The sequence below is a fragment of the Lytechinus variegatus genome, chromosome 18 (genome assembly GCF_018143015.1).
Source record: "Lytechinus variegatus isolate NC3 chromosome 18, Lvar_3.0, whole genome shotgun sequence".
NCBI lineage: Eukaryota > Metazoa > Echinodermata > Echinoidea > Temnopleuroida > Toxopneustidae > Lytechinus > Lytechinus variegatus.
The window spans coordinates 7,627,108-7,643,041 of NC_054757.1; the positions used below are offsets into that span (position 1 = coordinate 7,627,108).

General features: G+C 35.1%; 1 protein-coding gene across 1 annotated transcript in view; it reads left to right on the top strand.

The window, feature by feature from the left end:
- Positions 1-15,934, top strand: part of LOC121431890 (cadherin-23-like) — a 105,334-nt gene that overhangs the window by 16,931 nt on the left and 72,469 nt on the right. Inside the window, exons 3-7 of the mRNA XM_041629670.1 lie at positions 3,364-3,441; positions 6,441-6,583; positions 7,158-7,214; positions 9,250-9,453; positions 10,801-10,908. Of these exons, the coding sequence (XP_041485604.1) occupies positions 3,364-3,441; positions 6,441-6,583; positions 7,158-7,214; positions 9,250-9,453; positions 10,801-10,908 (590 nt within the window). The remainder of the gene's footprint in view (positions 1-3,363; positions 3,442-6,440; positions 6,584-7,157; positions 7,215-9,249; positions 9,454-10,800; positions 10,909-15,934) is intronic.

Genomic DNA, 15,934 nt, shown 5'->3' on the forward strand with positions numbered 1-15,934 from the left:
CGAATGGGTACATCTTTGCTGAAATTACGAGACCAGATACTTGATGATTATCAGATGTTCCATTTGTATTATTTGAGATGATTGAATTTGGAATAGAGATTTAAGGTCAAAGGTCATGGTTGTTTCACTTGCTTGAAAGCTAGACAGAAATCAAGAGAGTTTGAATCTGACATTTCACATCGAAACCAAATCAGGTAAATCGGGGCCATGTTAGTGATATAATGTTGCAGTTTAAAGAAGCGGAAACATTATATTGTAATTTATCTTTTTATTTCATTGGCTGGTTGAAGTTTCCTTGTTCTCACTATTCCCTAGCATGTATTTATTTCAGTACACTGTGAGAAGGTTGTTTGAGAATAGATCTGTGCCATGAACAGAATGCAAGAGATACACTCAAAGGACTATATGTATATCAGTATACCCAAACTGTTTTTTTTAAATCTGGGATTAGTTTCTACAAAGATTCTTCTGCTTGGGATGCATCCTATATAGTTTCAGGCAACTTTTGAGGGCATGACAGCACACTTCTCTTACCTTAAGGGGTGAGACTTTGCACCCCTCTAAGTGAGGCTGCCTACCAATATTTATAGGGAGTTGATCCGGGGATAACACATCAAAGGTTTCTGAACTAATCTAGGTCTTAATTAGCTCCTTAAGAAGAAATTGTAGAGGGAATACCGGTATTCTTTCTTGGGGAAACAAGTCTGCTTCATTGAAAACCTGAAATAAACTATATTCAGTGCCCTTTTTTAAGTTATTTTCTAAAATAATACTTCACAAGATTGTCACATTTAATGGCTGGTTATATATTCCCTTTATTTTTTCCCGTCTTTATTTTTACTTACATCGAAAGTTTGAAACATGAAAAACTTCTAATCCTATTGCAGACTAAATGTAGAGGATTATTCCACATGACCTTGGGATTAAAGTACTTTGTATTAAGGAGGGATTAGCTGGACTAGATTAATAGAAGAATTGTGGTTAGACACATACAGTTATATGTAAATTTTGTAGGCTAGAGAGAGAAATGTACACTTATAGACCAGAACTATAGGCCAGAAATATAAGCCTATATATGTACTAACAAACAAAACTATATTTTGTAAAATGAAAAATTGGTTTAAAAATTAAATTCATAATAATATACAGGTAAAACCATAACAAAACCGTAGATTTCCAAATGATTGTTATTTTAAAAAGCCTAGTAGATTGACCATGTTTAATTAAAATGAAACCGCTCAAGTTTTAGGGGAAGCATGCCAACTCTTTCATGCCCTTCTACCGCTCAACCTTCTAAAAGGCATTTGATTTGTATGTTTGAGGAGGGGCTTTAGAAAGATTAAAGGAAGCTTTAAAAGTGTTTGTTTCAAGTGCATCTCGACCACACCAAACAAATGTCAAATAAGATTGGAATAATTGTGGGAAGGTGTTCTGTTTGTCTGGGTAAATAAAAAGGTGTTTCAGAAAAGTTTATTGGGCTGGAATCATTGAGTGCAACTTTGAGGAATATTTTGGGGGGTAAACTGCCGATTCGTCTATTGTCAACTTGTCTACTCATCATATGGTATACATTCATTTAGTCTGATGCCATTCCGTCCATCAACATTTCGTCTGACAACCATTTGGTCCAATAATCACTTCGAATAATCACCAGTTCGTCTGTGACCATTTTGTCTAATAGCCAGTTGGCCTAATACCCATTTTCTTTTTATTCATTTCGCCAAATTGGCACTTAGTCCAATTAGACCAAATGGTATATGGACTACATGGCTATTGGACCAACTGGTTATTAGATAACATGGTGAGTGGACAAAATGGCAATGTGACCATGTGGATAGTGGACGAACTGATGGTAGACCAAATGATAGTAGATGAGTTGGTAATTAGACGAATTGGAAGTAAACCATTTTTTGTGCAACTATATGATTTGATCGAATTGTACTTAAATGCCAGTTGTGGTGACAATATGAAAATGAGTTTGAACAGAATCCAATTAGAAGACCACCCCAAATAATATTTATGTATAAATGATATTCATGTGTCAAAGGATTCTGGTAAAAAAATTGTGCAATTGCAGAAATTTAGCAAAATAAGCACGGTATTCCAGTCAGATGGAGGGTCTGTATATTATTTGTAGAATTGATGTAAATATTCAATGAGGAGTATGTTCCACAAATTAATGTAGCAGTTGTTTTGTTGCAAAATGTTGATTGATTTACGATCATGTTGTCAACCTCAGATTTTTTTTTCAGCCGAATTCGCTAAAAATCACAAAGTTTAGACTGTTTCCAATATGTATTAAGTCATTAAACAGGCAAAATGAAAGAAAAGGCCTCCTCTTTTGTGTGTGTTTTCTAAAATTCTAACAAAAAATGATATTTGGAAATGATCATTACTCCCTTTCCCACGGTGGCCATGTCCAGCGGAGCGTAGCCAAACTTGTGGATTGCACGGACCTTAAAACAAACTCAAGCATCGTGACGTTTGCAACAATGCCCTTATTACAGTAGCCTATTTTTATCTGACTTTGATTTTGTATACAACAATACAATTATGCTATTGGATTGCGCAGGGAACAACTAGACTTGCATCCCTTATGTTTGTATGGTTTGCAAAAAAGAAAGAAGACTGTCTTTTGAAAAATGTTCTTTTAAAATATTTTTAGAGAGTATCAGAGGATTTTATTATGATCTTTGTACCGAAGTACATGTTTATTTAAAACATGATGCAAAAAGTAGCTATAATATTCAAATGTAGATATAGATAGGAATTTAAAAAATGATGATCATGGTGATATTTAGAGCGCAGGTATCCTCACAACAACACAGTCAAGATTTGTTTGTGTTCATCTGCAGTTTGTATCATAAAGACTTGTTATGAAAAAAACAACAAAATACGCAATTTCTATAGTAAGCATGTACTTCCAGTCAATGAAATAGAAAAATTTCAGTACAGTGTAGCTTTAAACTATCATTGCAATTTGTTGTTACAACAGGTTTTATGAAATGAGGACTGCTGGTGCTGACAGAATATAAATTAATTGACCTTTTTGCCAAGTTCAGAAATGGAAATCATGATATTATTCTATTTGCCATGATGGAACTGTTCAGTGTTTGTACTATTATTAAATTGAAGAAATTGGGAAGTGGCTTGTATTCTGTAATTGACTTTCCGGTGACTTTCCATTTCCTTTCTCCTTTTTTGTATCATTGTTTATTGTGATTGCCATGATTAACATAAGCATTTGTTTATAGATATTCATTTCTTATATTTGAACTTACATGCTTCTCTTTGCTGACAACGTATGCACTATGGAACTGTCATTAATTGCATATCTTTTCAACATTCTCTTTCAATTTGCAGATAGAGACAGTAACGCTGCCCCACAATTTCTCTATGATCTTATCCCACAAGTGAGGATTATAGAGGGACAAAGCTCAAGTAAGTTTTTGATAAATTGTGAAAAGGGTATGAATATTTGTCAAAGGTCAAGTCCACCTCAGAAAAAAGTTGATTTGAATCAATAGAGAAAAATCAGACAAGCACAATGCTGAAAATTTCATCAAAATCGGATGTAAAATAAGAAAGTTATGACATTTCAAAGTTTCGCTTATTTTCAACAAAATAGTTATATGAACGAGCCAGTTACATCCAAATGAGAGAGTCGATGATGTCACTCACTCTCTATTTCTTTTGTTTTTTATTGTTTGAATTATACAATATTTCAATTTTTACGTATTTGACGATTAGGACCTCCTTGCCTGAAGCACAAAATGTTAAAATAATGGAATTCCACGTGTTCAGGGAGGAAGGAAACTTCATTTCACATGACAATGACGAGAAAATAACAATGTTTCATATTTCATATAATAAAATACAAAAGAAATAGTGAGTGAGTGATGTCATCAACTCTCTCATTTGGATGTAACTGGTTCGTTTATATAACTATTTTGTTGAAAAGAAGCGAAACTCTAAAATGCCATAACTTTCTTATTTTACATCCGATTTTGATGAAATTTTCAGTGTTATGCTTGCTGAATTTTTCTCTTTTTATTCAAATCAAGTTTTTGTTGGGGTGGACTTGGAATAAACAAGTATTTTACAGATAAACAATTCTCATCATTTAACAGCTGTTCGGGGACAGGATATATATTTGCAAAATATTCTGATACATTATACACTTAGTAAGATAAGAAATGTAATTTATTATTATACTGCACTTTTCCCATTTGGCCCAAAGTGGTAATAATTGATTGTATGGAATCATATTATATTCAAGTACAAGCTATTATTAACCGTATCAGACATCTGAGCAGGGCAAGTTTGATACATTGTTGCCTGCTTAAGACTGGGATCGAATGGCCGGTCAATAAATTTTCAATTGTTTAATTTTGTTGATTTCAGGGATGCCACTTTTCCGTATTTATACGGAATTCCGTTTTTTCCCCTGTTGGCCGTCTTATTTCCGTATTTCCGACTTTTCCTGTTTTCAGTGTACTAAAAGTCGGAAAATTTTCCTTTCTTTACCCTACAACTCGATTGCGATGCGTGTTGATCGACCGAGTGGAAGATATTTCCCCGAGATATTTGCTTTTATACAGTACATAATTTATAAACGCGCGCACTGCCCACTACGTTCATTGAGTTGTGCTTTTATCAAGGCTTTCCGATTGGAATCCTCAATATCCTGGCCAATCAATGCGAGCGACAGGTTCCGAACACACGCACATAGACCAGCGCGAAGCAGCGGCACGAATCGCGATGTAATAGCGACTGGTAAATACGTCTGTAAAGATGATGACGTCATCCAAGATGGCAACTTACAATGACCGACGAAAGGATCGAGGATGACTAAGTTTTGATCATAATTTGAAAGGAATTAGCGGTAACTGCTGTATAAGGTACGATGTTTCTGAATTTTATATATTTTCTCGTGAATTTGGATGTGATTGTTTTTTCATAATGTGACATTTCATGTACCAAAAAACGATCCAAAAATCGGTCTGTCGAATGTTGGATCTAACGTTACAGCTGCATGCCGATACGGTACGTAACTCAGGGAGCTCCGGCCCACTTCGCTGGCCGGTGCTCCCTGGTAATTGGTTAGCATATTGTCTTTATGTACATATGCTAACAACTCTTCAGTCTATGTATTGTTGAGTGGAGCCAACGCGGTTCAGCGGACCAACCAAAATACAGAGACTGAAACTTTTAGTCTAGCGTTCTATTACTTTAGAAACACAACTACCGTCAGTTTTTTCAAACCTTGGCTTCAATGTCATCGATCACAACAAGGTAAGAAGCCAATTGCCCCACCCCCTAAATTTTGAGGTCCAATTCTTACGTGTGTCCATCCCAAAATTGAACGTGGACCCCCTAAGTTTTGGGCTTCCGCCGCCATTGCCCCAATTCACTGATCTTGGACACTGTCCCCGACCGCGATAAGTTTCAGTATTTTTGGAGGACACCTAGTGGCATCCCTGTAATTTTTCACAGAACAGTCTGTTCCATGCACAATTCAGTGACATGCAATTGAAAAGGTCGATGATGTCCGTCACTCACTATTTCATTTGTTTTTTATTATTTCACTCATACGATATTTCCATTTTTACAGATTTGACAATAATGACCAACTTGACTGAACCAAAAAATGTTAACACAATAGTAATTCTGCATGTTCAGTGAGGAATAAACTTTGTTATAAAGGACAGTTAGAACTCCTAGGAGAAAATTAGAGAATTCATATTTTATGTAAATTAAATACAAAAGAAAAAGTGAGTGATGTCATCTGCCCCCTCATATTCATACCGTCCATAATGTGCATAAAACTTTTTGTGAAATGAAACAAAACTTTAAAATGTCATAAACTTTCTTAAACTTTCAGTGTTTTGCTTGTTGGATATTTCTCTTTTTATTCAAATCAACTTCTGGTTTGGGTGGACTTAACCTTTAAATGGCAACATGAATCATGATTAAAAATGTGATTACAAAATGCAGAGATAATGAGAATCAAAGGATGTATTCCATGTCTTGATATCTTTAAAAGTGATTTGGAAGGGAATTTAGACGTCGGAGAAGATGCGCTTGTAAACCTTCGCGAATGCGACATTGAACACAATTGAGTTTTGAAACGTCTAAAAATTTGCTCTCACAGTGGAAACATACACAAGCAGGTGCCAGAATCGACCACATTAAAGCTGTGCTAACGAAAGCAGGAAATTTAAAGACGATCAACAAAATACAATGACACTGAATGGCACACCGCTGATCTTGTTTGTGTTCTGTGTTGTGTAAATGAGTTTTCAATCATGATTCATGTTGCTGTTTAAATTTGAAAATCGAAGACACCCTTAAAGTATCAAGTATCTTATGATAAAAAGAAATTAAATCCATTGACTCATTCTACAATTGATGAAAAAAAATTTAATGTTTTTTTATAGCAATATTGGTGCTGACCTTGAATGCTACGGACCCAGATGGTGATCAAGTGACCTTTGGCCTCTACAATGACTTCGCAAGATCGATCTTTACTCTTAATGAACAGACTGGACAGTTGTATGCTGTTGAAGGGCTTGATTATGAGGTACATATGTGCAATGTGACTGGGTCCACTGTTAGTGCTCTGGTAACGCTAACATTTCTATGTGGGCGGTACAGGTTGATTGGATTTTCTTTGACCAGTAAAGGAGACCGCACACCTTAACGATTGGTCAATTTTGAAATAAAATGTAGTAGAAATTGATATTGAGACATGGAATATCTTACTGTGTAACGTTCTAAATCATCTTACGAATACCCATGTTCAAATCTGTGACTATGCTATCATCCTCCTTTATAGAATAAAAGCAAATTTAATATCTAGACGTAATGACATCATAGCAGTCGTACGATTGGCTACGATTTGAAACTAATTTGGCATTTACTCCAAAAATAAAGGCTTATAATCTTACAAAATGGTTATATTAGTATTCTTTCAATTAATTTTATGTTGATGTAATGTGATATGTTCCATTCACATTTTTAGAAATTGAGCAATATGCGATTTGTTCCAAATTCGGATCGCGAACAGTCGTAAGTTGTGCGGTGGCCTTTATGCAATTAACAAAGATTGATAGCATAAACCGGAATATTAATTTTGATTTCATCATTCCCCACAGACCTTGGGATTTCAAGTCACCGTCGATGTCTTTGTAACAGACGGCATCAACGATCCTGTAAGTTGGAATCTTTATCAACCCATTGAAGTTTGAATTCAGTTTGCCAGTGGGGGAATACCTGGGTCCCGTCTTACAACAAGTTGCGATTGATCCAATTAATCTCAACTGTATGGAAATCCATCCATATAATTTTTTTCTACTGGAAACTTACACAATCCCCTTAGTAAAGAAAGAGAATCACACTGAATCTTCAAGAGAACAATGAATGCATGATTATACATATCTAGAAAATATTATGAACAAATTTGCATTTTAGATGTTGACGTTGCTTGCTGTCCATTGTTGTGGTTTATCGGATCAATCGTAATTCTTTGTAAGACATGGCCCTGTAGTCTACTGAAGGGCAATTCCATAAGATATGTACGTCCGACCCCCTATATGTGGGACTTTCATGAAATCTTCTGTCTCTGATTTCTTGTTCTTTTGACAGTCTGTAATATTCTCAAAGGACCATGACCGGGTCAGTTTATGATGTGAAGTAAAACTTGAGAAAAATGGGGGTTGGATGTTCAAAAAGGTTGATAATTTTATGGAATTGCCCTGAAATAGTTATGTAATATTGAGTGTCTCAGAATCGGATACCAGAAATATTCCGAGCGTTAGGGGTGATATTGGACGAATCGTAGATGGGTGCAATTTTGGCCCTAAGGAGAGGATTTTGGGCATTTCATGAAATAAAGCCAGAATCATATATGAGTGCAAAATCGGCTCTAATCCATCAAAGAATAAAAAAGTTATCAGAAATTCAATTATTTGATTTGTGGCATCACATGTGAGCAGCTATCCTATATATTGTATGGTAAAAAAAATCAATAAAATTTCATTTTCTTAGAAAATTGAAAATGTCTTTACTGTACCTTCAGTATATCAATGGACAAATCATTTCACGTCTGTTTTTAAAGCGGAAGTTCACCCTGAAGAAAACTTTGTTGTAAAAATAGCAGAAAAAATAGTAAAAAATATTGGTGAAGGTGTAAGAAAGTTATTAGAGTTCAAGATTTGGGATTTGTGACGTCATAAACGAGCAGCTGCCCCATGTGTTATGTAATATAAGATGTATGAATTTCAAATTTTGTATGGTGCCTGATGACTTAATTTTGTTTTCTTTTCATGATCTGGTGTGAAATGATTTGTCTATTGATATACAAAAGTTACAGTGAAAACCATTTTCAATTTTCTGAGAAAATGACATTTCATTGATTTTTTACCATTCGCTATGTAGAAATGCTGCTCGCATATGATGTCACAAATCAAATAATTGAAATTCTAATAACTTTTTAATTATTTGATGAATTTTTCTCAAACCTTCGGCAATATTTTTTATTATTTTTTCTGCTATTTTTACAAGAAACTTTTTGTCGGTGAACTTCCCCTTTAAAAAGAAAACATAAATAATCACGAACCATTAAAAAAAATGAAATTTACATAATTTATATTACGAAACATACAGGGCAGCTGCTTGTTTATGATGTTAGAAGTCTAAAACTTTAAATTCTAATAATTGTTAAAATCTTTAATGGATTTTTTTTCCTCAAACCTTCACCGTTATTTTTGTAATCATTTTTTTCTGCTATGTTTACAGCAAACTTTTCTTAAGTGTGAACTTTCCCTCTAAGAAAGAAAATGCCTAGACTGTGTCATTAAGTGATATTTCAGTAAATGAATTTACTAGGAGCTCTGTGAATACCCACAGGGAAGGGGTCACAAAGATTGAAGTGTCACTTAAGTGTGCACTGAACTGCAGCCTTTCCAATGGTGCCGAAGGTCTCCGATCTTGGCGGAGGAAGAACACAGAAATAAGAGATATGAAATCTCGTTTGATTAATCGGCAGTAATGTGGGAATATTATGTACTGATTACATTTAACTCACAGAAATCAAATTTAAGTTTGACTCTAAGTCACATTCAAATCTTTGTGAAACATCCTCTGGTCTGCTAGTATATTAGAAGAGACATTGATTTCTACTGTGCATAATTCATGTAAATGAAATAAAAAAAATCTTCTCTACTTCATCGTTTCCATCCATACCAGGTTCTCCAAAGTATCTATGTACGAATCGTTGATGTAAATGACAATGCCCCGCTCTTCACCAATCTGCCGAATATTACCTATGTCTTTGAGAACGCTACCATTGGTCATGAGCTCTTTCAAGTCATTACCACGGATGAAGATGATTTGTTTAACAGCATTGTGACTTATGACATCTCACAAGTCATCCCAAGCCAGCCGGGAGTTGTAAGTCTTTCAAACTACTCTGTAATAATTGCATTTCTGCCTTTTGGATTTCACATAGGTTGTTCCCTTTATGGAGTGTAAGTCTTTCAGACTCCTTTGTTTTGGTCTTACTTTTTCTTACTCCTCTATTTGTATTTAACGTTTAATTGATTGATAAATTAATAAGTATTTTCAATCTATATCTAATTTTTTTCATAAAGTTTGATTGATTGATCGATTGATTGATTGATTGGTTGATTGATTGATTGACTGAATGACTGACTGACTGATTGATTGATTGATTTTCTTAAAAGCTATTTTTAGGGGGATTACTTTGTGGCATTCAACAAGGAATGTGTACTTTTTAACCATTCTTTTAGTTTGTTTCTGTTTTGGGGTAATAATGTATCTTACATCTTTTAACATGTCAAGTAATGTATAAGAATTTAAGCTCTTACAGTTTTTTTTTTTTTTGAGTCGTAATTGTGTGATTGAACATTAAGCAAGTAAAGGAATGTAAATATTTTCTTCCCCGTCCTTTTGAATGAGATACTTGATCTACTTGTATCCCATTTTACAAGACATAATAGTGTCTGTTTTAAGTGTAAGTAAAACTCCCCTGATTAAGTTTCTATTCCTGTGTTTGGCGCTTGCGAAATGGTAAACACTATATGGGCATCAATCATGCAGCATGCTCATAAATATTCATGATGAGGTCTGTTGAACACCTTTTATGAGCTTTTTGATGTTGATGCTTTGGGGAGCGTTTCATCATCATTTCTGACCAAAAAGTTGTCAGGTCTGACAAATTTTCATGATTTTAAGTGGCTGAGAAGCACTGTTACTATGGTAATGGTCAGATAAAACAGGACTAGTCAGACAATATGTCCAAAAAGCACCAAGCCTATGCCTCCATCATTGGCATAACCTTGAATGAACGCGCGTAGGCACGAATGTATGGAGACATGAATATTTATGAGCTCCGGCTGCAGGATTGACGCCCATACTTGTACCTTGTGAAACTTGCTCTATCTCTACATGTATTTCAGAAGTCATACTATAGATAGGGAGGGCATGTCCATCATAGTAGGCCTATATAATTAATTATTGTTTTTTTCTGTTTTGGGGAGGGGATACCTTTAAGAAATAGCTAGTCAAGGGATCAAGGTCCTTTTCTTTTATAATTCATTTGTCATTTATTTCTTTTTATCAATTCTGATTTATTTCATCTTTTAAAGTCAATGTGGTAATCTTCAACAACTTTTTGTCATTAATGGCCCTTTTCAGCCAACATTTTCAGAAGCAGAAGCAAAAGTTTATTAATTTTGTAACTTCATTATAATGAAAAAATCTTTCTCCCTTAAACAGGATCTGACAAATTACTTTGTAATTGGAGCACAAACTGGCATCATCCAGCTTGCTACAGCTCTCGACTACGAGCAAGTGACAGAATATCTTGTGACAGTGGTTGCCACGGTAAGATTAATGGTCATATTTCATTGTTTCACTATTCAAATATATGTATTGAAATGTTTATTTGTATGTCCGTTTGTCCCTTACATCCATTTGTTTTTCATTATTTCAATCTTGAATAGTATGAATTGAAAAATTTATAGTTTAGTTTATATCATACCTTTTAACATTCATTCATTTGTTTCTGCATTCTGTTTTCAAGTCTGCCTTGCATTGCAATAATGACTGTCCAAAAAAAGTTAACACTGATATTTTTTTAAAGAGAATATGAAATCTTGAATGTATGGTAACTGCATCCTATCAAACTACTGTTACCATTAACCCTAAAAGGACTGGGCTATTTGAGATTTATTGAGGACCGGGGGGGGGGGGGGCATGATTGCCCCCCTTCTGATCTCGGCCACCGTTCGCGCCGAAATTTGGCACGCACATTCTTTACCACATAAACTACAAGCTAGTATAAAAAAAATTATCTGAAAATCATTATTTTTTCATTGTTATGAATAAAATATGCAAATTTATTCATGAAAAACATTATTTGCATATTTAACACCCTATTTCACTTTTCATGGTATACCCGTTTGTCGCGAATTTGGTCTCAAAAGTTGCACGAGACTTTGAAAAATCCTAAAATTTTGCGGCGCTATCTTTTTGCATTTTGGAAATATTGTGCAAAACGTCGAGGCCCCCCAGTCCTTTTAGGGTTAAAGTTAAAGTAATTTGCAACAAAGTTTGGCTTCTTTCTCTATTAGTATAAATACATGTCTAATTATCTTTACCTGTAATTTGGTAAAATAAATGTTCAGTAGACACTGGAAAACCCCCAATCTTTTCAGAATATCTGTTTTTTTGCAATAGTCAATTAAGCTTGTTTACATTTTATATGTGACATATTGTGCTTCACTCTCTACATTATGTTTGCATAATAGTGGTTTCATCATATTGAACATATTTAAAAATAGCGCTAGACATGTACACAGATGATAATACAGACATTCATGCAGCTCATTATGAATTTCTTGTAGGCCTTAAATACAAAGGTCCCTTTTCTTGCAGTCCCTTCTTACCCCGTCGCTATTCATTTCTCTATGAGCTCGTTACCTCAACATTATCAGCACTTGTCGTAGGAATAGAATATTAAATGAGGGGACGTTTTGTAAACGGTCTGTCCCACCGTCGCTCCAAACTGGTTAATTGTCAATTTATTGATTGATTCTTTTTTTCAAGTAGTGGATTGACTGCTTGCATGCAGGTCTATTGCTTTCATGATTGATGCCCAGGGCCCTGTTTCAAAACACTTGTTATCAATGGCAAGATACCAGCTGCTCCTGAAATGGTGCCCTTTGATTGGCTGAAAGTAAATTTGTCAGGGAATTTAAGTGCTTGTGTCTGATAGTAAGGTTTCATGGAAACTGGGCCCAAATCAGCAAGGACTTGATGACTTGGATGCTATTTCTAAACATTTGTTATCAATGGCAAGATGCAAGCTGCTCCTAAAATAGTGCATTTTGTTTATCTGAGAGTAAATTTGTCAGGGAATTTAAGCAACATTGTTTCATATAATAAGGTTTCACAGAAACTGGGCTCAAATATTAATGCAAGGACTGTCTTGATGACTTGGACCCTATTTTGAAACACTTGTTATCAATGGCAAGATACAAGCTGCTCCTAAAATAGTGCATTTTGTTTGTCCGAGAGTAAATTTGTCAGGGAATTTAAGCAACATTGTTTCAGATAATAAGGTTTCACAGAAACTGGGCTCAAATATTAATGCAAGGACTGTCTTGATGACTTGGACCCTATTTTGAAACACTTGTTATCAATGGCAAGATGCAAGCTGCTCCTAAAATAGTGCATTTTGTTTATCTGAGAGTAAATTTGTCAGGGAATTTAAGCAACATTGTTTCATATAATAAGGTTTCACAGAAACTGGGCTCAAATATTAATGCAAGGACTGTCTTGATGACTTGGACCCTATTTTGAAACACTTGTTATCAATGGCAAGATACAAGCTGCTCCTAAAATAGTGCATTTTGATTGGCCGAGAGTAAATTTGTCAGGGAATTTAAGCAACATTGTTTCAGATAATAAGGTTTCATGGAAATTGGGCTCAAATCAGCAAGGACTTGATGAATTGGATCCTATTTCAAAACACTTGTTATCAATGGCAAGATAGAAGTTACATGTACTGTTAAAAGGTACTGAAATGATGCAATTTCACTTGCCAAGAGCAATTTCTTTTTTTTTTGAGAACTTGAACAGTTGTTAGTAATGAAATGGAGTATTTGTATTTTTGTAAGAAAAGATTCATCACTTCTTCATATAGATATTCCCAAGTACATGCATGCTAATTCATTGTGTTACAGTGTAGGCCTACATTAGGCTTCCATCAGAATCACAGACCACCACCACCTTCGCAATATCGCACAATCTTTGATATTAAATTATTCAGACAGAAACATTGGCTTGTATCGTAAGAAAAAGCTTAATTATTCTAAAGGACTTTTGGTGTCTTCCTTTTCCCTCTATTTGAGTGCATTGTTCCGGTATTCCCTGGCTATTGATAACAGAAAAGAACGCAAGATAAGAACACATTTGTAAATAGACCGCTGCACCCTTTTACTTACGATTGGCCATTGTCATTATATTGATCCCAGGATAATAAAGATTCTTAGGACTGTTACTGTAGATGGGCTATATTTTATTCTTAGTCTCATGGGCCTGTATTCTGAACTCAGGTTTGAATTAAACCCTGGTTTAAAGTTGTGGTTTAAGTATGGAGAGCCAATTGGAGCACAAATTCCTAACAGTACACGTTCAATCTCTTAGCTCATATGACACCCAGATTGTTCAAAATTGTCTGTGAATGGTAACTGAAGCATTTTTCTTTGGTATGAAAGCAAAAGAAAACAAAATAGTAAACATAAGAAATGTACAATATAAACAGAATTTTGGACTTTTGGCTCCCCATAATTTCAGCACAGAGTTAGACCGTGGTCTTCACTAAACCCGACTTCAGAATACGGGCCATGCTGTTTAGTTGTACGTTGTATTTCTCTAAGGGGTGACCAAACCTTTCCAACTACGTCAGTTGCTCTTTAAGGGCTTATGTTTGGCTCATTGTGCAGATTTTCCTCCATGGATAATAACCAGAGTCAAGACAGAAAAGACGAAGAAAGTGTTAATTTTTTTTTTTAAAGGTATGATTGTATGGATGGTATGGATTACCTTCATCATACTTAGCATTTTAGATTTGCTATCAGTGCTAACTACCTTATGGAAACCTTCATTTCAATGGATGTTGAGCAAGCTTACAATGATAAATTACAATTTTTATTACAAAGTTACCTTATCAATGGTAACAAAATGTTATACAGATTGGAGTTCCGGGGTTATAGTTTATCTGTTTGTGTGAATCAGTTAAACTTTGAAAGCTTTGTTTGTTTTCTCTTGTTCGTGCAAGATGATCAATTGCCTATCCAATTATGCCAAATTTCATCAACAGTAACATTCAAGTCCCAGTTGAAAACTTATATGATCTCCCATTAACAGTTAAATAGTGTGTTTGTTCAGGAGAATTCAAAATTCTATTCTTTTTCATTTTCTATTATTGTTTGTGTGTTGTGTTTATTTCTCTTGAAGCGCCATGAGCACCAAAAGGTGGACCTGTGCACTACATAAATAGCCACCATTATTATTATCTTGTACAAGAGGATGCTGCAACTGGGCTTGTTCAAACAGATTATTATGAGTAGATTTTGTCTCTTTGCTTGCACAGCAAAGGTTGTGAATGTCGTTATCAAGAGATTTAATCTCACAAAGCATCACACTTTGTGTTGTCAAACTCTCCCCTCTTCTCAAAATCAAAACATCTTGAAGAAAAGGTGGAGAGGGATAAGACAGTATATAGCCTGGGGAAAACTTTGCACCTGTGATGTGTCTGATAATGCCCCCCCCCCCCACCCCACCCTTATCAGTTTATCTGCTTGGTCTACTAGCAGCCGGGGGGGGGGGCCACTTACATTGACGAGTGGATACCATGCGCGACCAAAAAATCATGTAAAAAGGATGTCTTTTCCACGATAGGGTACGTTACGTACGTAACGTGATAAGGCAGTCAAAAACACAAAAATAATGAAGAAGGGTATCTATTTCGCTCGGAAAATTATGTGTTTAGGGTCGAATTTGCTGGGATAATAAAACAAAATTAAAATGTTTTATAAAGGATGTCCTTTTTGCCCCAACACTTCCGTGTTTAGAGTCCGATTTGCGCGAGGTGTAGAAGGTGGGGTCGTACTAAACCAAGTAAGGTAAAGCCGATGACCGTAAGGACCCGTAACAATAAAACATTCCTGTACTTGTTTAGGGGTTCATTTCAGGGAATATTTGCCAAGAGTATCGTTCTGTTTCCAATTCTTGTTAAGGGTAAGGTCTCACATGCCAATACTTGTTAAGGGGTGCATTTTCATAATATGGAAATTACATGTTTAGGGTGCTAGCAGATAATCTACATGTAAATTTTAGATCATATTTTCACACCAGTGTTTTCACAGACAAAATACAAATTTCCTGAAACTGAATCCCAATATTCCAGGCATTTCCTGGCTTGAATCTTCAGGTTTGATTAAAAAAAAAAAATCAGACAATAATACAGCGAGCATGAATTTTGGCCAAGTGAACAAAATCATGGAGTTAAAGACCTTTATCGTTCACACACTTTTTTAAAATATGGGAATCAAGAAGCTAGATGAACTGGTGAAAGAAAAACTAGGAGGAAACCATGTGGGATGGGACCAAACAAGAGAATCCAAGTGGGTGTATACCAGGGTCCCGTCTTACAAAGAGTTACTTGATCCAATCAATCGTAAATCTATGGAAATCCATCAGTGTCATATTTTTTTCTACAGAAAATTTGTAAAATGTCCTTTTTAAACAAAGGAGAACACACCATATTGTCAAGAAAGCAATGACTATGGATATACATTCATATCTATAATTTTTTTCAACAAACATGCATTTTATATGTTGA